The sequence below is a fragment of the Drosophila yakuba genome, chromosome 3R (assembly GCF_016746365.2).
Source record: "Drosophila yakuba strain Tai18E2 chromosome 3R, Prin_Dyak_Tai18E2_2.1, whole genome shotgun sequence".
Lineage (NCBI taxonomy): Eukaryota > Metazoa > Arthropoda > Insecta > Diptera > Drosophilidae > Drosophila > Drosophila yakuba.
Window position 1 is genome coordinate 8,830,026 of NC_052530.2, and position 24,671 is coordinate 8,854,696.

Consider the following 24,671-nt stretch of genomic DNA (forward strand, 5'->3'; position numbering starts at 1 on the left):
GTAAACGTTAAATCATACTGTAAAGCGCAGGAACTACTTTCTATAGATTTTTAGAAAAATTCCTTTCCTATGTGTATGCGTTTTTTATTTATAAGTAAATGTTTTATTATCAAAATGTATAACTTTTTATAGTGTTTATAAGAGTGCAGTAACGTAACAAAATAATCTGGATATAGTAATTAAAAATGTTTTTATAATATGAATATTCTGAATGGCATTTCTTTATTTTCAACCTTATTGTTTCCGGTGCATTTGAAAAAAAATAAAGTAACAACGAGATAAACAAGGGGTAAATGTGGGGGCAACATATGGCCAGCGTAAACCCCCGAAAACAACAATCAGAATGGCAAACTTTTTCTATTAGTAATACATTTTCAGTTGCCCTGATAATAATCATTTTGGTTAAATTGAAATCATTTAAAATTTAACAATGTGCGACAATGTGGCGGTCTGACAAAGCCAGAAATAGTCACTGCTGAGTTGCACAAAAAACGACAACTTTATTCAAATTGAATTAAATGAATTAGAGAAGCATTCGTACATATAGCGAAAAACGTGCCGACCCCAGAGCACGCGATCGTTCTCAGAGAGGTTTTCACAGATACACCCGGAGAGCACTTTAATAAATACATAAACTATAATATACATATGTATATATATATATATGTAGAAGCCGATTCCGATTGAGAAGCACTGCGAGCAAAGGCGCATGGCAACATAAGCGCCAAAAGTCACGAGAGTTTATATTACCCCTCGGCCAAGGTTATTTATTTAGCATATCATAAGTATAAACAAATCTGTCGGCTGCTCAAATGACTATGCACTGAGAAAAACCACCATTTCTTGGTGTTTCAAATTTTAAAAACTGTTAATGTTTTCGAGTGCTAATACGATTTAATGTAAAGCCCCTGTTTCTGTTTTTGCAACACTACTCTTTAAGTTAATTCAAAAGTGTGTGGAAGAAGTAATGCGATCTTTTTTTCGGTCGATAAAGCACTAAAGCTCCATTAACTCAACCCATAATTTGATTAGGTGTAATCTTCGCTGATTCCAGTCTGCGGCAGTTGCGTGCCCAACTAAACTGAAACTAGAACTGACCACAACTAGAGGCAATTACTTGGGGCAGACCAAATCAAATAGCACAAAAATGCGAACACAAAATATGTAGTTTGCAGGCTAAGAGCTTTGGAGGGAAAGCTCTTGAGCAGTGCTTGTTTGGGGTTGATTTTACTTTTCCCTTTCACTTTCGTACTCCGTTTTTGCAGCAACAGGAGTCAGGTCCTTAAGTCAGCTGTGTTTATCGTGCCATCCCCTTTTTTGTATTTGTCACTTGGCTTTGTTTACTCTGCCATCAGTGGCACCAATGAAAGCTGAGAAAGAGGGACTTCTACTGAATGAACGACTTTATTCAGCTTCCTAGAAGACCCTCCAATAAATATGTGACTCATTCGTGAAATTGACTTCACGCTTTCTTATCAAAGCATGAGTGGGCCATAAAGATTACCGCCGCATGACACCCCCTTCAAACAAAAAAGAACCAATAAACAAAATATTGTCGAATCAGCGAAATCACAACTGGTTACCGGCGCGAGTCTACAGCTATCTTTGCTATCTGCTGTGTTTTTTTTTGTACAATTTTTCCTTTCGACCGTGATAATGTGGTTATTTGGCGGCAGGACAAAGTCGACACATTTTGTGCCATGTAATTGGGCAGTTAGTCAGGGACGTGGAAAAGTGCGCCCCAGAACTACATACATACATATGCATGTACATATATGTATATGTCGCATAGCACTACTGAATTATAGATAATGCTTCTCCGAATCGTATCGCCCGTGTCTACCAAGAAACGCTTTCATGTTTCGCATGCGTTAGCGAGCTTTTCGCAACGCTTAGAACTTTTTGTGCTTTGGCGGGCAGTTGACGAGCTGCCTTCACGCCAAGCGGACGCGTAACGGCACAGATGCCAGACTATATATAGTTATAGAGTACCATCCGAAGCCCACAAAAGCCACAAACTATATACATCACCGACATCGGGCAACAATAGTGAGGGAAGCGATTTACAGAAGCTAGTTCCGCGACTCCGTAAACCTAGCAAAAGTTATGTGATAGGCCTTTGCTTCGGAATTTCGCATACTGCGCTTTCATTTTCCAGCGTGGTTTCGACGCGTATCCGTATCCGTGTGCGTGTGTCTGTGCGCAGGACATAAAAGCTCCGTTTTGTTGATATACGCAGTCCGTGCAAGGCCATCGAACAGCTGGCAGTTCCTCAACTCGCTTAGGCATAAACACCAAATACAATTTTTATAAAAGCGTTTTTTAAATATTTATCGAAACACCACCAAACTGAAAACAATTTATATAATTTTTAATAAAAAGCGAGAGTTCGTCCTCGTTTGAAAGACGCCTGTTGATTTTTCAATTACACCCGAGCCGAAAAGACACAGCAGAAAAATAACAACATGTCTTCCATGGCTGCATTTGATCAGTTCAAAATTGGACTCAAGTAAGTTGACATACATACATATCATCCTTTCGATTTATTGAAGATAAGCGTAGTAGGGAGCTCCTTATTGTTTACCTATTAAGATTTGCGTTCCGTTTTCGAAACATTTGAATTGCTTAGCTAAGAGTGGAATAAAAATCATTCCAATTACACAAGCCCCATGACATCAGCGTATTGTGTCATCCCCACTAAAGCAAACTATATAATTAAACTGCACACCTCCGAAACCCACTGGGTATTTAAAAGCCTTATGTAAATCGCAACCGACGTACTTATGATTTATGTCCTGATCTACAGAGCGACACACCTAGCTCAGCTCCTAATCAATCTATCCCAAGCCAAGTGAAAACCACAAAGTTACTCACCTTTTATTTCAATCCCTTCGGGAAAATATTTACGTGGGGCAACAGCATTTTCTGTCTTATTTTGCGTTACAAATTTTACACAGCTGGGAGCAATGAAATTACTTTGATATTGCTAAGCAGCTGCCTATAATGTCCTACCCCAGGGATTGCTTATTCTTGTGGAAAGACGCATACACATCTAATTATGTACTAGAAAACAACAGAAGGTGGGTGCGACAGGTGGGTGAGTATAGGGCGGGTGCAGGCGGTCTGAAAAATAAGTATTCCCGGAATTTAGCCTACATTTTAATAGATTTAAGGTCAAAAAATACTACATTGAAAATCAATCTTCTTCTTTGTATTTGAGATAAGGAATATTATTAAACCAATTATAAATTGGACTTGCGCTAAATATATGTTCTGTTTTTTAAGACTTTTTAATGCTACCTAATAGTAACCTAGCAAAGTATATACATATTTATCTTCAATGAGTCTAGCTACAGCTTTTCTGACCCTTTTATGACGTTTTTCTCCCATTTCCCATTGATTCTGTGGAATCGTAGCTGGTCTTTATTATGGGCAAACATAGAAATCCACAAACACCACAAGCACATACCCATACACAGACCGGCACATACACACACTTCTACAGGGCAGACGTCATTATACGAGTCGATTGTGTTTAGTGGGGTCTTTGGCTCTCTCTTTTGCCTGTGGGCTTTTTTGCCGACACTTAAACTGCGCAAATAATTAGGTAGCAAACTAGAATTCCTCATTCCTCCGCCAGCCCGCTCCCAGAAGTTCACGGGACGTATGCAAATTGTAGTACTATGTAAACCATAGTAAACACATCAGATCTGACTCACATTTTAGGCTGGCTTGCAAAAAAGTCTGACGATTTTTAAAGAATGGGAATGGTGTTGAATGAGATCAGCTCGGTTTGGTGGCCAACTGGTTTCATTTCGACCCCTTCACACGATGATTTCATTGAATTTCAAGCGCCAACAAGTTGGATTGTGGCGAATAAGATGTATGGTTTGAAATGGGTTTCAATTTCTTTTAGATACTGCTACCATATTATTCAAAAGCTGTCACATGTAGGGTAGCACTCGATTGCATCTGTGAAACAACAGATTATTATATGGCTTGTATATTTTTGCAGTATAATGACGTCATATAAAAATTTAATTCTTCGTTCATTTGCATGTTTAAATTGTTGCTGAGTAACGGGTATCAGATAGTCAGGGAACTCGACTATAGAGCTCTCTCTAATTTTTTCCAGTCAAAATAAATTCACACAGACTACATTCAATCAGTTCGACATACAACTACAAACTGTCAAAACGCATACAATGTATTTTCTTAATTTTATTAATAAATTGCTTCCCTTTAAGTTTCTAAAATTAAAATTTGGTCAATTCCACATTGTTATTTATTGACTGAAACCAATTTAAGTCATTGGTTTGATCACTTAACACAGCAAACTCATCGTTTGACAGCCACTTAACCTTCAATTTCAGACAATCTGTGTTGAGAATTCGCTGATTTTCTCGGCACGTGCAAAAATGTCCATAAGAAGAATAAAAATATCTTTTGGATATTCTTTGTGTTCACATCTAGTTGTCGTGAGGTTCAACTTGTTTGAACCGGTGAGAGCTTTCAGTTTCTTCAGGGGCAATCGCCTATTTCCTCATTATAATAAAATATATAAAGAACGGGCTAATCAACAATTAAACTTGTAATGATGATAATATAATAAATGCAGATGGCAATTTTAGCTATAAATTCATTTTACATGTAACCTAGATGCCTTTTCAAAATAAATCTGTCAAGCATCATCGGTTAGTCCTGTCTCAAAATTTGTTTAGCTAAATTGTTCATTTAAACTTACAGCCTGGCAAAACTCCCTTCCCTTTCTTATTAATACTTTTCTGAAGTTGTACAAGATACTCCCTTAAAATCTTATACACGCCTTTTAACTAAAAAGAAATTGTTAACCTTTAAGCAGTACACCAAACCTAATTTCGAAATGCTTTTGGCCCGTATTAACCATGTGCTGTCAGGACGACCGATGCGGCTTTTGGGTCAGTCTGGAGGTCCTCGCTTGTGGAGCTCCGCCCATCCGCAGATGAAGAGTAATCCTATGAGAATGCCCTTCTCAGCTCGAGGAAAACCAGTGGTTCCTAACAGAAATATGCAGGAACTTGGGATGAGAAAGTATTCGAGGGAGTCGAGAGATCGTGACCGTTCCCAACTGGAGAGTAGAACCAGGGGACCCTCTCTGAAGGAGCGCATGATGGGACCTCCCAGTGAGAATGCTTACTCCATGGGCAAAGGAGCGGCCGCTGGAGCGGCTCTGATGGGTATCGTCGGTCTGTGTTACTATGGTCTCGGCCTCGCCAATCAACCCAGCATCTACGATCACTCGATGGCATGGCCCCAGTACGTTAGAGATCGTATTCATGCCACCTACGCCTATTTTGGAGCATCCTGTGGAGTAACAGCTGCTTCAGCCGTTGCCTTCTTTCAATCGGATGCCATGATGGCTCTGATGACGCGTTCTGGATGGGTTGCCTCACTGGTTACCCTGGGACTTGTAATGCTTAGTGGATCAATTGCTCAAGGCATAGAGTATCAGCCAGGTTTTGGGGCCAAGCAGCTGGCCTGGCTCGTCCACTGCGCCGTTTTGGGAGCTGTCCTTGCGCCCATGTGCCTTCTGGGCGGACCCATCCTGACCAAGGCTCTTCTCTATACCAGCGGAATTGTGGGTGCCCTGTCTACAGTGGCTGCTTGTGCACCAAGCGAAAAGTTCCTGCACATGGGTGGACCGCTGGCCATTGGGTTGGGCGTGGTCTTCGCCTCCTCGCTGGCCTCCATGTGGTTGCCTCCCACTACTGCAGTGGGGGCGGGACTGGCCAGCATGTCCTTGTACGGCGGACTGATTCTGTTCAGCGGATTCCTCCTGTACGATACGCAGCGGATCGTTAAATCGGCGGAGTTGTACCCCCAGTACAGTGAATCGCCATACGATCCAATTAATCACGCTCTAGCCATTTACATGGATGCGCTGAACATCTTTATTCGTATCGCAATTATATTGGCAGGCGATCAAAAGAGAAAAAACTGACTTGGTCTAAATTATATACCACAAGTTGTATGATTGAATTATAATTATCTTTTTCATATTTTGAAATGTATCTTTTCAAAATTATTTGCAGCTTAAGCACAAATCTAAAACCACAATAATGTGAAAAAATATAGACGAATTATGAGCAGACAAAAAATTATATATCTATAGCAAAAACTAACAACTAACAATCGACGAATGTTGAAACGAGTATGGAAATGACATGAATTTAATTTCCTTTAAGTAATCTTATGATTAAGAAAGCTTGTTAAATTCTTTTTGATTATGTTATATTTCACGATTTCTGCGATTTCCAGCGTTCTTTTGTTCTGTATGCTTTGTTTCTGACATTGCGCATACGCCGTGTACAACCGCGGCATAAAAATTCGTTTGTGTTCTATGTGAAATTCTGTCGCTGGCCGTTCGTGCTCGCCTTCTATCTGCCGCCCACACACCACCACGCTTGTCTACTTGTCAATTTCATTTAATTTTGCCGCATTTTCTTTTTCTCTATTATTTTTTTTACTAAAAGCTTTTGTATGGCGAAAACAATTTTTTTAAATGAATAAAGAATGAAAGAATTGCCGCGACAACAGCAAGCTGAATTTTAAATTTATGTGTGTGCATATCATGTATTATAAGGATTTTTCAATGAATGAGTTCAAGTCTTAGCACATTTTTCATTAAATGAAGACACGCAAATCGGTTTGTGTTATTCATTAAATATATTTACTTCATTGGGGCTAATAAAGTCTACTTGGAGCTATTAAATTAGGCTAAAATCTTATTAACTTTGTGCCGAGGAGGATTTACTTCTTAAGTCAAATATTATTAAATATTTATCTTTATGCTCGCTGTGTAGTTTTAAGATTTATTTACACCTACTAATCTCGTTAGGCAAATATTCTTGTATATTTTGAAATCTATTTACTTCCAATCGCCGACCCACACACGCCTTTCGTGACTCCTTGACCTGTCCGATGACTTTCCCTTTCGTTTTAAAGCTCTTCCCACTTGGCCTTCTACCGTCCTTTTCATTCAAGGAGCCCAAGCTTTCTATCTGCAATATCCGAATGGAGCTTTTACAGCCTTGTTATGGTCATCAACAGGCCGTGTTTTTCTTTGAGCACTACGAGGCGGAAATTAAAGTTTTGCTACTTAATATCTACTTTTGTGTGGGCTCTAATCATAATTTACGTGTGCTGTCATCTTTTTAAGAAACTAACATGGCCATGACAGTCTGTCACTCTGTTGGCCAGACAATATTTGATACTGTTCTAGATTATACAGTCTCACATTTCCATCTATCGCGTGCCGGATTTGTCCTATGTCTAGCTGATAAGGAGAGTCGGGCAGAATATAATGCTTATATGGGAAATTAATTGAATCATATGTGACATAAGTCGAGCTTATCTCTCCCCTGGGTGCATTAAACACAGCAAATGTATGAAGGCTGTTTCAAAAATATTCCTACTGCTCTGTAGATAAGGTGATCTCAATTTTGAGTCCTAGTCCTTATATTTCTCCCAAGTATATATGTATACTACATATAACATACGTTTTTGTATACACTGACATTTTTGGAAACTTATTTCTCAGTGAATCATTATAAAATTTTGTTTTGGAATTGTTCACTGGAGTTTTTAATCTGCTCGATAAGACAGAATTCCTATTATTAAACGTATATTATAAAGTAAAGATTTTGTTTGTTTTTTCCTTAAATCGGGTAAAGTTTATTTGCGTTCATGTCTGTGGAATTTCTTCGCGTCTTTTTTGGGTCCGCTGTCGTCACATCTTGCTAATAAGCAGCTGAGTATTTTCCATCGTAGTGTAAGCAGAATTTTCTTGTTTATTTTGCTTTAAATTTATCGCTGCCATGGCCAAAAATAACACATAAATCAATTATGACACCCAAGTTCGTTTAGCAAGTTGACGGAAGCAATGCTACATACGAGGCAAATCAAGTAGTATGCAGCCTTAAATGAGTTAACATAAAATCTTAGTCTCTGCATTCTTTGCAGCTTGTTTATTTTTCCATAATTAGAAAAAAAATAACCATGAGCAAAGAGAAATATGTTATTTCCAAAGGCTTTCGGCTCTTAAATATTATTTAGTGTCCAGTCCACCCCATTTAGGTGCGTTCTAGGACCTTTGGTTGAGAAATAACCTTGATACACGCAAGCCCGGCATTAGGACGCAATTTTTATAGTACGGCAGTCCCGTCATAAACATTATTTATATCGACCTTCCTTATTGTTATAGGTGCCCAAGCGCTCCTTTGCCATGAAAACTTCCATGGTCAAGTTTAAGGCCGTGTTTTGAGATAGTCGCACCCAAATTGCTCCGGATGTAGTATTCGCTTCATGCGTCAGGGCTTTGGCTTCCATCTCAAATGAAAACCGGCATCAGCTCGTTCCGGCTATTAATAAACATAAATTGTTATATATTTTCGCCGCTTTGGGATTTCTTCAGCAGCTGCTGACATTTGCGAACAACAGGATGATGACATTGGCAAGCAATGCAAAAAATACAAAAAGTGTCAAAAGAAGTGTCTCTGAGATATAGCTTGGTTTCTATTTTATCTGTTCATGACAAATAGGGACTTACGTAGGCATTAATTAAAAGTTGAAACACGTTCTTTCGCCGGGTGAGCACATAGGCGATCAAAACTATTCCGCTTGGCATCGTTCAATCCAAAATGGAAATAAAAACATAAACGGTTTTATTTTGTATACACGACTCGACCATTATAACAGTCGGTAAGCAAAAACGCCACAGGGCGACCTAAAATTTGTCGGAAAGACAAAAAATCATATTTGCGCACTTATGAAATAATTCTTTCTATAAAAGTCTTGGGCCTTATCAATTAGCCTTGAAGTTTTTACTTTTTTATTTATTTAATGGGCACCTGAGAAAGGTTGAAAGTTCATCAAATAATCGAAGACCCTCATTCTATTTTTAAAATACAAAACCTATAAACAGTGTGAAAGTTTGCAACAAAGTTTGATATACATTTTAATTTTAACAAGCGCTGCCATAAATTGCTAAATTAAAAAAAAGAGAAAACCATAGTCTCTTAGATCAAAACTTCCTCAAAAACCTGCTACTTTAAGTACAAAATCTAGGAAATCTATAAACACATAACGTAGCAATGATTGGCTGTTAAAAATTTGGTGCACTTGTGAATTTCAATGGCCTTTACCCTTGAATTCCTCCACTCGAGTTGAATGACTTACACAACTCAAAAAAATTGCCGGAAAATTTGTTTGGTTAGCAGTTTGTTTATCTTTTGATACCAGGCCGCGTCGGATTTTGTTTGACTGCTACTCAGAATAAATAAGCCAAAAAACAAAAAATAAAAGCCAAAAAGAATAACAAAATGTTGCAAACTGATTTCATACGAATCGTTGAGAGTCGGGGGCACTGATAAATGGCGCACACCTGGTCTGTCAGACGCGGGCTGATAAAAAATTAACCTTATCAGCAGAACACAAAACGGAAAAGACGCACCGCGCTCATCAATATTGGCAGAGCTGACGTCGTTTATTGTCCCTGATTAATGACGGCGAATTCCCCCTTTCGTTTATTAGGCTCAGATCAATTGGTGCAAACTGGTAAATATCTTGATAAATCGCCAAAGCTCACTCCGATCCCTGTCTCTTGCAGAATGGTTGACTTTAAGGTCCAACAACGTCGCTACAGGACCAGCGAAAAGACTGTCGTCAGCACCACCTACGGACCCATCAAGGGTGTCAAGAGGAAGTCCATCTACGGCCAGTCGTACTTCAGCTTCGAGCGGATCCCCTTCGCCAAGCCCCCGGTGGGCGAGCTACGCTACAAGGCCCCCCAGCCCCCGGAGGTCTGGACGGAGGTCAGGAGCTGCACTTCCCAGGGTCCTAAACCATTGCAGAAGCACTTCGTGTTCGAGATGACCGATGGCTCCGAAGACTGCCTCTACCTCAATGTCTACACAAAGAATGTGAGTACATAGTCGGAAGATATCTTAAAGTGAACTATTCAACTAAAAGCCTATTCTATTGTATCACAATAAAAACAAACTTTAATATTTCCTTCACAGTTATATCCCACCAAACCCATGCCCGTGATGGTCTGGATCTATGGTGGTGGCTTTCAGTTTGGCGAGGCCTCACGGGAATGTTACAGTCCGGATTATTTGCTGCGTGAGGATGTAGTGGTCATTTCTATCAACTACAGATTAGGACCACTAGGTAAGAATGAAGCGTGAAAAAAATACATATATACATAGATTTATACTAACCTAAACCTCTTAGGATTCCTGTGTCTGGACGATCCCGATCTTGATGTGCCCGGTAATGCGGGACTCAAGGATCAAGTGTTGGCCCTGCGATGGGTCAAGGCCAATTGTTCGCGTTTCGGAGGCGATTCCGCAAATATAACCATTTTTGGCGACAGTGCGGGAAGTGCCTCGGTTCACTATATGATGATCACAGAGCAGACGCGTGGACTCTTTCACAAGGCCATCTGCATGTCGGGTAATACGCTTTCGCCCTGGGCAGTGACTCCTCAGAGAAACTGGCCATTTCGGTTGGCTGTCCAGGCGGGTTACACGGGTGAAAACAACACCCGCGATGTTTGGGAGTTCCTGAAGAATGCCAAGGGATCCGATATCATCAAAGCCAATGGAGAACTCTGCATCGACGAGGAGAAAAAGGAGCGGATTGGATTCTCTTTTGGACCCGTTATCGAGCCATACGTCACCAACCACTGTGTGGTGCCCAAGAAGCCTATCGAAATGATGAGATCCGCCTGGAGCAATAATATCCCACTGATCATCGGGGGGGTTTCCAACGAGGGACTCCTCTTGTACTCAGAGACCAAGACGAATCCCAAGTGTCTAAATGAGTTGGATGACTGCCGGTTCGTGGTGCCCATCGAATTGAATATGGACAGGGCAAGTGCCCTGTGCCGGGAGTACGGCGACCAGCTGAGGCAGTGCTACTACGGCGATAAAACGCCCAGTCTGGACACCCTACATGAATACCTTCAGGTGCGTGAAACCCCAATAATTTTGAATGACTATGGGCAATATGACTCTTAAATTAATCGGTTATAAAAGATCGACAAAAGAATATGCGTTTTTAGTAATAAGTATATACGGACATGACCAAGAAGACAGAAAATAAATATAATAAATAAATATTTCTATGAATCAACTCATGAGTGGTTCAAGTTATTCAGATAAAAGCAAACTAGAGTGACAATAATATTGTTGTATATATAAACAAGAAGAAGCTTGCGGCAAAATAAATTAATTATCGGCATACCTAGGGATACAGGCATGTAATATTTTGAATTTAGACAGTCCCTTATGGTAACATCCGCCATAAAAATGAATTGCAAGGTCGAAGAGTACATCAATCATAAAATAACTTGAATATTGAATATGTAATATTGAATATTTTCCAGATGGTTTCCCACGAGTATTTCTGGTTCCCCATATACCGCACAGTATTGTCCCGCCTACAGTATGCCCGCAGTGCGCCGACGTATCTGTACCGCTTCGACTTCGACTCCAAGCACTTCAACCATCTGCGCATCCTGAGTTGCGGCAAAAAGGTGAGGGGTACGTGCCACGGCGACGATCTGTCCTACTTGTTCTACAACTCCCTGGCGAGGAAGCTCAAGAACCACACCCGGGAGTACAAGTGCATCGAGCGGCTGGTGGGACTGTGGACGCACTTTGCGGCATGCGGAAATCCCAACTTCGATCCTGAACAGGAGGACTTGTGGCAGCCCGTCGATCCTGCGGCCGTCGAGAAACACCAGCTGAAGTGCCTTAACATATCCGACGAGCTGAAGGTGATCGACGTGCCCGATCTTAAGAAGTTGATGGTCTGGGAGAGTTTCTTTCGACGCGACGAGTTGCTGTAGTGATCTGCAGGAATCCATTTAGGCTAGATATGTAGCTTTATTAGTACAAGGGTGGGTCACATTTGAGGACAAGAAAACTTGAACTTTCATTGCAATCTGAGCCTTACATTACTTGGATTTAAAATTACAAAATTCAACACATTTTGGCTCTATAATCAAGGACTTTATCCCTGATAAGAGAACCACCGATTTATGAGAACATTTTGAAGAATTTGCCCTCAAGAGTCCTAAAGACTTATTTTTGGCAACAATGTAAACCCACCCTAATCTTTTATGATTCGAAAAGCTTTACGTTGAAGCCTATGTTTGATACAATGAAAAGCGTAGCTTTAGACCTAAAATATGAGAGTTTATTGTTAAGTTTGTCCACGGGAAGAATACGAGGTGTGTTAAAGTTCATCCGTTTCTATCTATATCTTAGCGGATCGAATCTGTAGTATAAGCAGGCTGTTCGTATGTAGTCAAGACGCACGACCTATGAGTGTAAATAAGTCGCAACTGAAGTACCTTCTATGGGAAACTATCAAACCCACTAAACCAAATTCAACATGACAGCCAAGGAATCTGAACTAAGATCTTATATTTGACGTTCCTTTAAGTCTCGCTGATGTCTTTAAAAGCCAACTAATATCAAACGTATTTTATACAATTCAATTTATTCGAGATCGTTTTAAGTACTAAGCACAATCGAGGTATCGATCCATTATATTTTCTTCCAGTATCACGAACGCGCACATTTACAAGAAGAAAATTTCCATTTGTGTTTTGAAGAGTATATGTATATTTAACTGAGACTACTAGTTAACCATAACCAATTTATTTATATTCTTAGCCTAAGTCTATTTAGATATACATCTTTTGTATGCTTAGGTTGTTTTTGGTAAAATGTTATATTTGAACAAACAAACGATAAACCTGTCCAAGTTTTACATAATTTTTAGAATACAAAATAATGAAAACAAAAACAATTTATTTGGAGTCGTTTATTGATGTCCACAAGAAGATAACGATTTAAACCAACTGGTTAAAACTAGTTTGCCTAAGAATTCTCTGTGTATCCGAGTTTGTTGGAAACATATTGTCGAAAAGCTTCAAAGTCATGTGATGCAAAAACACTATGAAATTGATAAATGTATTTTATGAAAAAAATAAACTTTGTGTTTTGAAACAAAGATATATAGGATCTAACATGTGCTTTGAAAAAGTTCTCACTATGAACAGGTATGGGGTATTTCTGACCAAACTAAGGCACTTTAGCCTCATTCCGAACAAAAGTGTACCAAAAGTCTTCACCAACTGGGATTTCATTCAGCAGTGAGTACGATAGTTTACCCCTAATTAAAAACGTAAACTCAATATGTGGTTGCATACTCATTACCACTCCCATAAAACTTCATTGGAACGTGCGGCTACGTCATAACTTTAATTTTTGTGTGGGCCTCATGTGAATTATCAGACCAACCCAATTGCCACAGATTATCGCAAATGCGTTGATGCGAAAATGTTATACCTAATACAAATTGGGATATGAAATACTGCGTGACTAATTCCTTGCTAATTGGAACCTTTATGATTTTCATTTGTTCGTTGCGGTTATTAGCTCTAATAATTGTATAATATTGTCCAAAGTGAATGTCAAGGTATTGTAATCATAGGTTGTTTGATCTGTTCTACTAAATGTCCGCCGATTGTGCAAATATCTACGAATCAGCTTTCAAGTGCTAATAGGTAGTGTAATCCAACTTGGATAACCAGCTTGCTATTTCCATATCTCATCATGCATCTGAGTATCAGTAATATTTGGGACTCTCAGCTGGACGAGTCGAAATGGATGCACTTCTGAAAATTGTTTTGTTGATCAGGTAAGATTATATCTCGATGTGAAGGGCCTTAGAAATTTAAAGCAATTTGTTTTCAGCTTATATTTTATTGCTTTAAACCTGCACCTGGGATTGTGTGACGATGTACCTTCCGCCGAGGCAGACACGGTTGTAACTGAGAGTGAAGAGCACTACACTGCATCCGATGACTTTGACTATTAAGGGGGCTACGAATTAGAGCCCTACAAAGCCCATCCATGGGTAAATAAATGTACTATCTTTCAGCAGAGAGACAGTTTTTTTATTGACAAGCTTCCCTGGCAATTGTGAGTTCCAAAATGTCACATGAATACTGGGGCTTAGAAGGTCGTATAAAGTGATCGTTACAGTTTTACTGACATAACATGTCTTATCTTTGTGAAATTTATTTCTAAAGTATTTGCAAATCACGTAGTTATCAGTTGGTTGGTGTATTTTTATATCATTAGTTCAGGGTCACTCCATAATATGCTGTGCCCACATGGAAAAGGGTTGCAATATTTCAAAAGATATAAGAAATTAAGCTACCCTTTCTTTTTCAGTAACTGTATTTGTTTATAAAAGTAAACTCTAATATGAGCCATTAGTTCATATAAGAAAAGACAATATAAGTTCCGTTCTGATTTCTATGGGCTTTACTCTTTTCAGGAAGGCTTAAAATAGCTCAAAAGAAAGTAAATTAATTAAGTTTGTGTTCAAAGTTATCTTGAGGCGTTGGTTTTTTTTCCATATGTCTATAGGTTTTATAGATTTCTTAAGCTTGATCACACTTTTGAGTATCGCAACATTTAGCTTTTCCGCGCGCTCAGAAAGCTTTCCAAGGAAAGCTTTTCCCATACAACGATAACAACGATTATTGATACCCAGTGCCATATAATCAAACTTTTAACTTTTTACTATTTTGATAAACTTTTTGATATAATTCATGTGCAGTAAGGAATAACAAAAGAGCATCACTGTAAATGGCAGTCCACATATGGCTCAATATATGTATTTCCAGCACGACCAAATCGGAATAGATCGCTTCAACAGATCGCTTCATCGCCACAACAGCAGCTGCAGCAGCAAAAATTGCATCAACAGCAGTTCAACAGGAACTGCTACAGTAGTCGGCACCCACTTACCAAACTGTAATCGGTGGCGATGACGATGCCTAACAGTCGCAATTGTAAAATGTTGCAATGCATTATTAGCCTGAGTATCATAGGTCTCCACTTGCACGCATTCACATTTCTGGGCCGTGAAATTAAAACATTTTCACTTCATTCATATCCTAACTCAGGAAGCAATACTATCTAGCTACACAAAGCCACGTGCAGCAGTTTACAGTTTTACATGTGAAGACGCAGATCTATTCGTTCGTATTTATGTATATTTTAGGGTGATCCGATTGATTTTATATTTATTTTCCATGCCTTAATCAAATTGAAATAATTTATTTAAATTGTGCGCTTATACATATATGACGGAGTTTTATAGATCAATTAGATAGTGATTGTTAGAATTTAAAAATGATTTTGCAATTAAAGTTCTACGATTTTGTGTTGAAAATTTGACTTGAAGACTAATGATAAAAATATTGTTTTTTGATTATTTTTTTTTAAGATAATAAAAATGTTATTAAATAAGTAAGCATTATGTTCGCGATTGATCGTGATATGCTGCGTTATAAGTAGAATCCGGTTATAACGACTCCGCTTATAGCGTCAGTCCGGTTATTGCGACGGAAACTCGATGGCTTGGTTGGTCCCCATACAAAGTTATATGAAAGAACCTCCGGCTAGTACGTCTCCGCTTTTAGCGACAAACCGCTTATTGCGACGTTTCATTAAAAAAATACAGCAAAATAATGCAAAAAATTTTAAGCATCAAGCGACTCTGTTCGAAATGTATTTAAATAAATATCTGTGACCGACTTCACAAAAATGTTTACAGCGCGCGTTTGCAGACCTCATGCCTATATTCCATGAGATGTCCCGTTATATGACTAGTTTTTTCTGCTTTTTTCTTATGAAAAAAAAATGTTATTTAATTAAATTTATTAAATTTTAAAATTATTAAATAAAATAAACAAAAAAATTCTGTTTTCCACCTTTCTGTTAGTGCGTCTTCCGGGTATAACGACGTAAAATCGTCGGACCTTGAAAGTCGCTATAACCGGATTCTACTGTAATTAATTAACGTTGAGTAAGGGATAACCGCCAATCATTTCTCCCTTGTTATCAAGGTAAGTTATCAAACCACCCTAACTCCTAATATTTCTTTCTTCCTTATGTTTACATACACATTTTGTTGAATCTTTAGAATCGTGCCATGAATGCACGAAACCGAATTTTATATACACTAAGTTGCCTCCCCGGCGCTTAAGATAAAGGAGTAGATTCCGATTAAAATATTAACCTTGTTTATGGTAGAAAACGCCACATAATCCCTAATACTTGGCCTTTATGAACGTGGTACGATTCGACCCACTGGTAAAGAAACACTTACAGATCATAACAGTAAGGAAACTCTGAAAGTGAAACGGTAAAACCGGTATTTTACAGAGCAGAGAGTTGGTAACTGAACAGCTGATTCAGGTGAGAAACGCTTTCGCAGTTCAAGAGCACTGAGAGAGAGAGAGAGTTTGGTGAGTGGGATTACCGCCACCACAAGAGCCCGATCCCAAGACACCGGTCAGTTGGTGCCGCACGCTCTTTGAGAGCGCTCTGTTTGTTCCGTTCAGCGATTAGCGGTAGTTTTGTTACAGCCGGTTGTGTTAACTTGGCTAGCTTCGGTTTTATTGTGACACTTTCCCCAAATCGCCCGTTTTTGAAGCGTGTATAGCTAAACATAGAAAACCAGCGTGTCTGGGTGTTAGTGAAAAAGAGTGCGCGATAAGGAATTCGATATGGCAACCCGCTTTATGGATATACTGAAGCTGACCTTTAAGTGAGTTTTCCCAGGGTCTGTTTCTTGCCTTTGCGGAGCGTTAAACGGTTTTCCCTGTTTTGAGGTCTCGCGCCTTGGTTTTGCAATAGCTTCTGCCCAACATGCATACGTGTGCACTGGGAAAATATTTGTGAAGAAGAAATATTAAAAAAACTTAAGCAGTCCAGTGACTTCTATTTATACAATTTTAATTATACGTTCTTTATAAATTTATGTCCCTACCCTCCCTTAGAAACCATTAAATACCAAATTATACAATATAAATTATAAATTATACAATATTATAATATACTGAATAATAAATCCAAAAGTTCCTTTCATTTAAAGTTGCTTAAGATAAACACTTATTAGATATCAGGTTTAAATATTTATCAATGTTTTAGGCAAAAAATTTGTAAATTTAAATTTTGTAATTTTTTTTCTCAGTGTAATCTATTCACACATCAATTTATGTCTTGCGCTGGTGAAATTGTTGCGCAAACTTTGCTTCGTGTTGGTTAGTATACCCGTTACTAGTAGAGTTAAAGGGTATACTAGACTTTTTGAAAAGTATGTTATCGGCGGAAGTAAGCGTTACCCACCATATAAAGCATTTATATTATTGATCAGAATCAATAGACGAGTCGATCTGGCCATGTCCGTCTGTGCGTTTCTCCTTTGCACCTTCACTAGCTGAGTAACGGGTATCAGATAGTCGGGGAACTCGACTAAAACATTGATTGTTGTATGTATGTATATACATATGTATGTTGCTTGTTTTCAGTTGATTTGCAGAAATTTAATAATTCTGCTTTTCCCCTGCCTTATTTCTGTCCGTTTTGTTTCTTGGGCTTTTGTATCTTTACTGTGTTTTTTACTTATGATTCAGCGATGTTACCAAAGTTGCGGCATTCGTTTGTTGTTATTATTATTTGATTTTGTTTTCTATTTTTTGCACGTTTTTGCAGGTCTATTACCAGTTTTGCGGGTAGTTAGTATTTTTAACATAAATTATTGCATATCCACACACAATTGTGTTAATTGCGTGTATCTATATTTATTTATCACTAGTTGTTTGTGCGGTCTTTCAATTGAGGAAGTCGGTAAAGTAGGCTAGGTCAGTTAGAAGACATATATAAATGTATTCCCAAACATTGATCGTACAAACAAAAATATATAGAGGAATAAAAAAATAGCGGAACACAAATAAAACTTAATTACCATGAAAAAAACATGAGGAACCTACCCTTTCTTTGAAGTTTTTCAGGTTAAAAGTTTAATATTCCTTGCTAGTTAAATTCATAAATTAATAGATAAACGTTCTCTACATTATACCACTGACTCAAATCGCTTTGACAAATCGCAAATATGCACATACATGTGTGTATGTATAAACAAGCGGAATTATACTGATAAGTTGCTCGGGTACAGGGTTCATTTCAGGTGATAGGTTTCCCATATTTTCTGCACTACGGGCATGACATGGCGGATTTTAGATCAACTGTTTATAATTAGACATTTATTTTCACTATAGATACATTTCTGATATAATAAAAGTTCATTTCTAGTTTGTGATTAACGACTGACTTGAGTTACAGTCGCTTATATAGTTAGTCATCTTATTCACTTTGTTGCCAAGGCATTGACTTTTAAGTAACTAAAATGTTGATCACTTCCACTGGACTGATTGGTTGTCGAATGCTTTTAAATATTTTATATACGACTAAACTCAATTTTGATTATTTTGCGCAAATGCCTGGTGCTTGAAGTGCAATCGAATGATTTTTCCACTTAAAGAAATGTTAAACCTTAGGTTAACAGCGTGAATTAGTCTAAATTTATTACCTGCATTTGTTTCGCTCTGCTGCTTTTCTACTGCCTATTAGGCCACTTAAAACTAACTACACTGACAAAAAATATTTTAATGACGTACTCAGATCGTCAAGATATATTAAAACGCACTATGTCTTGGAAGTTGGCTTTCACGGACCCACAGCAGTCACGTACAATTCAATCTGATCTCGCCTTTCTCTCAATTCCAAACGTAATTACCTATTTGTATGCATTCGTGTGCAATGATGTTGAATCAAACTGTGTCAGTGCATTTGCAGAATACCAGTTAAATATACGATTTGTTTCTCTGTCGGCGGTGCGCAGTGCGACCAAATAAAAATAGGCCATTAAATGCATTAAACCGCCTCACGCCCACCCACAAATTAGCCATAAAATCAGAAACAAAAATCTCAGGCATAAAAACAAAGGTGAGTTATAGAAAATAGAGAACTGGTCGTGCATGCAAAACGTGAGGCGTTGAGTTGAGGTTGGTCAAAAGCCGTTGACAATTCGCAAGACTTTCAAGCCAACAAAGACCTCCAACGACATTGAAAGTGGTTCCTCGGCAGTTTGATGTACGACTGAAGCTCACTGCTTAGTGTTCACTGTGGTCATGTTCCTAATGCGTGACTGCGGTGAGCGGTTTAGATCGCAAACATTATTGTATAAATATTTTGAAGAGGAGTTACCTTTTAATGGGGCAGGGGGTATTATACAAGTTTTAAGAAGTTTACAAGCCACTTTATACGCCATTTTACTATCCTACGCTCATAGGTGCTTCCAGAAATTCGCCATGAAATTTATATCCATAATTCAACAATTTTTAAATTTTCTAATATTTAAAACCAAGGAAATATTAGAATCAAATTTTTATTGAATACAATTGTTGTGCGAGTGTATATAAATTTTTTATTATAAAACGATTATTACCATGAAATATTAAGAAAGTATTTATATTAAGCGGTAGATAAGCGAGTTTTATTTGCAGTGCACAGTTTGCAGTAACTTTACTTAAACCTATATTAACACGTCATCTTCAATAAGTAATGTGTTAGACTATAACAGCTTAAAATGTGCAATTATTATTATTTATTATTATTACTAGTTAAACCAAAAACTGCCATACAATCAAAACTTATGATAAACATTTTATGTTACAGGGTGCTAAGTTTTAAGTACGAGCAGCGCAAGTTGGCCACAACAATATATTCCGTAATAAAGACCAAATCAGGTCCTGTGCGGGGAGTGAAAAGAAACACGATCTGGGGAGGAAGCTACTTCAGTTTCGAGAAGATTCCGTTCGCAAAGCCTCCAGTCGGAGATCTCCGTTTTAAGGCCCCGGAACCAGTGGAACCATGGGATCTGGAATTGGACTGCACTTCACCGGCAGACAAGCCCCTTCAGACACACATGTTTTTCCGGAAATTCGCGGGCTCAGAGGACTGCCTCTACTTGAATGTGTATGCCAAAGATGTAAGTTTTGGATATTGCCTTATACTGCTATTAGTGCTTATGGGTCTAATCTTATTGTTATGTTTTCCATTTCAGTTACAGCCGGATAAGCCGCGTCCAGTGATGGTTTGGATCTACGGAGGCGGCTTTCAAGTTGGAGAAGCTTCTCGAGATATGTATAGTCCTGACTTTTTCATGTCGAAGGATGTGGTCATAGTCACAGTTGCTTATCGTCTGGGTGCCTTGGGTTTCCTCAGCCTGGACGATCCAACACTGAACGTGCCCGGAAATGCCGGCCTCAAGGACCAAATTATGGCTCTTCGATGGGTACAGCAAAACATCGAGGCTTTCGGCGGTGATCCCAGCAATGTCACACTCTTTGGTGAAAGTGCTGGAGGTGCCTCGACCCACTTCCTTACACTAAGTCCCCAAACTGAAGGACTTATTCACAAAGCTATCGTAATGTCGGGCAGTGTTTTGTGCCCCTGGACGCAACCACCGAGAAATAATTGGGCCTATAGGCTGGCCCAAAAATTGGGCTACACTGGTGATAATAAGGACAAGCCAATCTTTGAGTTCCTGAGATCAGTGAGCGGCGGGGAGATTGTAAAGGCCACCGCAACAGTTCTCAGCAACGATGAAAAGCATCATCGGATTCTTTTCGCCTTCGGACCTGTCGTAGAACCTTACACTACCGAGCACACTGTGGTCGCTAGCCAACCACATGAATCGATGCAGAATAGCTGGAGCCACAGGATACCCATGATGTTTGGCGGCACGAGCTTCGAGGGATTGCTATTCTATCCAGGTAGATGGTGCTGATACTTATATTTATTTTCGCAAACGCTAATTATTTCGCACTGTTTTCAGAGGTTTCTAGGCGACCAGCAACCTTGGATGAGGTGGGAAACTGCAAAAACCTGCTACCAAACGATCTCAGTCTCAACCTAGATCATAAACTGCGTGAGAACTACGGCCTGCAGCTGAAGAAAGCGTATTTCGGCGATGAGCCCTGTAACCAGGCAAACATGATGAAGTTTCTCGAACTGTGCTCATATCGCGAATTCTGGCACCCTATATACAGGGCAGCTTTGAGCCGCGTCCGGCAATCCAGTGCCCCCACCTATCTTTATCGATTCGATCACGATTCAAAACTGTGCAACGCCATTAGGATTGTACTTTGCGGTCATCAGATGCGAGGTGTATGCCATGGTGACGATCTGTGCTATATTTTCCACAGTATGTTGTCGCATCAATCGGCTCCCGATTCTGCGGAGCACAAGGTAATCACCGGAATGATCGACGTTTGGACGAGTTTCGCAGCCCAAGGGGATCCCAACTGCGAAAGTATAAAATCGCTTAAGTTTGCACCCATCGAAAACGAGAACAATTTTAAGTGTCTCAATATTGGGGAAAATTTTGATATCAGGGCACTTCCAGAATTGCAAAAAATCGAGCCTGTGTGGAACAGTTTCTACGCCCCACACCAACTGTAGATGCAGTGCATCATTAATCGGGTTTTATAGCTTTAGCTGTCTCAATTCCTTGGATTTGGATAATTTTAGTTTGTGTAAATACGCTGTACATATGTTATGTGGACATTATACGATGGTTATGTTGATTAATTAAAAAAGCTCAGATTTTAATGATTTGAAATAATTATTATAATTTAAAGAATGATTATACTAGTATATAACTGCTTACCGATTTTATAATTCATAGCAACTCCATAACCCTTTTAATAAATGCATCTTATAAACTTAAATATAAAAACTGTTAAGTAGTTTTTCCGGAGCAGACTAGCATTAAATAAAATAAATGTTACCATATCATTTAACTCAAACACAATCGTTTTTTCGTGAAGTAAAAGAGATTTATATGAATTTTTAAAATAATAACACTTCCGTGTAAGAGATCCGCTTTAAGATTTAGTTTAGTGTCGTTGGCGACAGCCTTTTCCAAACCTGCTGCATTTTGATCGTTTATTTCTCCGCTCATCTCTATGGCTAACACCCGGCAGAACCATCAGCGTATAGCCAACCCTTCCACCCACTTGGCTATATGCTGATGTGACATTTATGTGTGTAAGCCGACTCTTGACAATCAAAGAGGACAACAATTTCCGCAATGCCACCGCCAGCAACGATGGGCAGGATGACACCAGGGAGCGTGGGAAAGAATGAAAAAAAATTCCATTAAAATTTTTGCAAGTTTTTAATTCGTTTTTTTTAGGCGGAGGGGCTTTGCCGGAACACGGCCGAAATGTTTGTGTGGTAAATGCAAAGAGGCTCGTTCGCCGTGTGTTCGGGATGCGTGTTCCCGTCTGCAGCGTAAATTCAGTTTGTGGACAGGCGGGGTGGCGGGTCTCTGTCCGCAGAGAGTTGGGCAATTTTTCGTTAAATTTTTCATATATATAGAATTTTTTGTACAGAATTAGACTGTGTTATGGTCATGGCTGCGGCATGCGCCCGGGCGTGACCAACGGATGGGGGTTTTTAGGGGGCCTTCCAGGAGGGGTTAGCGCCTGGATCCTGTTCATGTGCACGGGGTGTAAAAATGGGCGTTAACTCAATAAATTAGAATTTTTTCCGTTGCACAAAATTGTTTGAGAATGCGATTTCTCGTTTTACACATTCCTCTTTCAATTCCTGGCTCTGGCGTTTGATTAAATATTTTTTCAATTTGATTTTAATGAATTTGCGCACAGCTTCAAGTTTTAATTTCTAACGAATGGATTGGGTAAATTTCATATTTCAGTTTTAAATGTGTTCTCTTAGAAATATCTAACTGTCGTAATTGATCCCTTATTGTATTTAAAATTCCAAAACTCAGGATGATAGTACGCCTTAGTATTCGATAAAAAAAAAAATTCTGCTTTAATTTTAGTTTTGCTATTTGTAATCAACCTATTAAAATATCCATTTTAATTAATTTCCCAATGATTTCACTTAATAAACATAAATGGTGTTAAATGTTGAGGTTTCACAATATTGTTTGGTTTTTTCGTTGGGAATCTTTCGTTAAAATAGTTTATGTTATGGAAGTTTAGCAGTAAATGAAAAACCAAAAAAATACTTTTTACACTGACCACGGCATTTAAATGCATTTTCTCTAAATAGACACTCAATTTAATTCGTTTTGGATTCTACATATTTTTGCACTCAAAGTCTGACGTTTGTTTTTTGTTGCCAGTTGAGATGGAGAATTTTTTCCGCCACCGCAGAAAAGTATGCAACGAATAAAAATGTTTTTTTAGTTTAATGCCCCCACATGTCAATGTGTAGGTGCGTGGCAGTTGTTTGCCTGCATAAGCCAAATTCATCCGCCGTGTTGCCACTTGTCGTGGGGGCTTTTTGCACTCTTTTGCTTGTTGCTTATCGCAGTCACTCGTCGGATGTCTGATCATATTTGTATGCGGTCTGAACTGCGGCGGCCGCTTAACAAAAAGTGGTCAGCACACACACAACAACCGCAATTATAATGGCCGACAACCATGGCAACTGTGGCGCTTATTCAAGTTCAACTTTTATCAAATTAAATTTGCCGGATTACAGGTATTTAGAGCTGAACATTCTGTGGCCGGAGCTCCAGGCAATACAAGTGGCATTAGCGGTTGTAATTGAATTTCAGCAATGTGCATGTACGCTGGCTTTTTTCGCACCCGTTGTTTTTAACTGCGGCCTAATTGAATTTGCCGTACATTTGAATAATAAAATAAGAACATAATAAAAGATTCTGGTTTGTATGCGGACGGAGGATTTCATTGTTTGAATCTCTGGCCATTACGAGGGGATCACCACGAACTCAACGATTTTTTATGAATGTTTATATCTGTTATGTTCAGCTCGTTGGAGTGACTATGACAGCTTTGGCGCAAAAAGTTTATTCCTAATTTCCAAATTGAATAACTCGTGCGCTGAAAAATAAATTGTGTTAAGTTTCAATGGAAATTGAGCCGAAAATAACATAAATAAAACACATTCCATGTAAATGTTTATTCATTTCATTTTTTTCCCGATGAACGATAAAGCGCACTCTTTTAAGAAGGGTTTTTACATGTTTGAGTATGGTCTACTCTTGCTTTAAATAAGTGCTTCGATGACCGCAAAATCAGATATAATTGTTTAAGCAAGAAATAATGATAAAAAAAAACACCGCGGCTTGTGTTTAACAAATCAATTTAGTGTCTGTACATGAAAAAGTCAATAAAGCTTGGATTTTTGACTTCCAAGTGCACGCCACTTAGAAAAAATGATGTTAGAAAACGGAGCCAGGTGCAACTCAATTATTTTGCAGGCATAAATTATTCACTTAAGTGTCACAAATTACGTGAAAAATGTTTCCGAGGAGGGAGCTGTTGCCTGCGTTTTACCTGCAAAACACTTCGACGCACACGGACGCAACTCAATTTGAGCATAAATTTCATTTGGTCCAAGTGAAAACAACAGCAGCAGAGCAGCAGGAGCTGCATCCTCGCCGGCTTTAATAACAAACACAATTTAAGTGCACATAAAGCGACTTGCTGTTCCTGTTCCTGTCCTAGTGTCCTGTGAACGGAGTGCGGGGGAGTTGTGCAGTGGAAGGATATGCCCGGCGTTTTATGCACTCCAAGTAAAGTTATTGAGTAATCAGCTTTAAAATTTTTCAAGCCACTCCCATTCCATCTGCCCCTAGCCATTTGTTTGCTAGCCAAGTAGCATGGGGCCAGCTCCTCTCTCGCCCCA

At 38.9% G+C, this 24,671-nt stretch overlaps 3 protein-coding genes across 3 annotated transcripts; all 3 read left to right on the forward strand.

Moving 5' to 3' along the window:
• The first annotated feature begins 1,911 nt into the window (after positions 1-1,911).
• Positions 1,912-21,720, forward strand: LOC6540152. The gene is made up of 9 exons (XM_039376257.2): positions 1,912-2,509; positions 9,647-9,959; positions 10,059-10,209; positions 10,273-11,009; positions 11,429-11,892; positions 13,001-13,207; positions 19,656-19,968; positions 20,044-20,755; positions 20,818-21,720. Exons 1-9 carry the CDS (start codon positions 2,466-2,468, stop codon positions 21,441-21,443), a joined length of 3,567 nt encoding a protein of 1,188 aa, XP_039232191.1. The 5' UTR covers positions 1,912-2,465; the 3' UTR covers positions 21,444-21,720.
• LOC6536036 (growth hormone-inducible transmembrane protein) lies at positions 4,668-6,119 on the forward strand. Its single transcript, XM_002096615.4, has one exon. It carries the CDS (start codon positions 4,883-4,885, stop codon positions 5,978-5,980), a length of 1,098 nt encoding a protein of 365 aa, XP_002096651.2. The 5' UTR covers positions 4,668-4,882; the 3' UTR covers positions 5,981-6,119.
• LOC120321694 lies at positions 13,280-14,002 on the forward strand. Its single transcript, XM_039375042.2, has 2 exons — positions 13,280-13,755; positions 13,812-14,002. Exons 1-2 carry the CDS (start codon positions 13,721-13,723, stop codon positions 13,933-13,935), a joined length of 159 nt encoding a protein of 52 aa, XP_039230976.1. The 5' UTR covers positions 13,280-13,720; the 3' UTR covers positions 13,936-14,002.
• Positions 21,721-24,671: the final 2,951 nt, after the last annotated feature.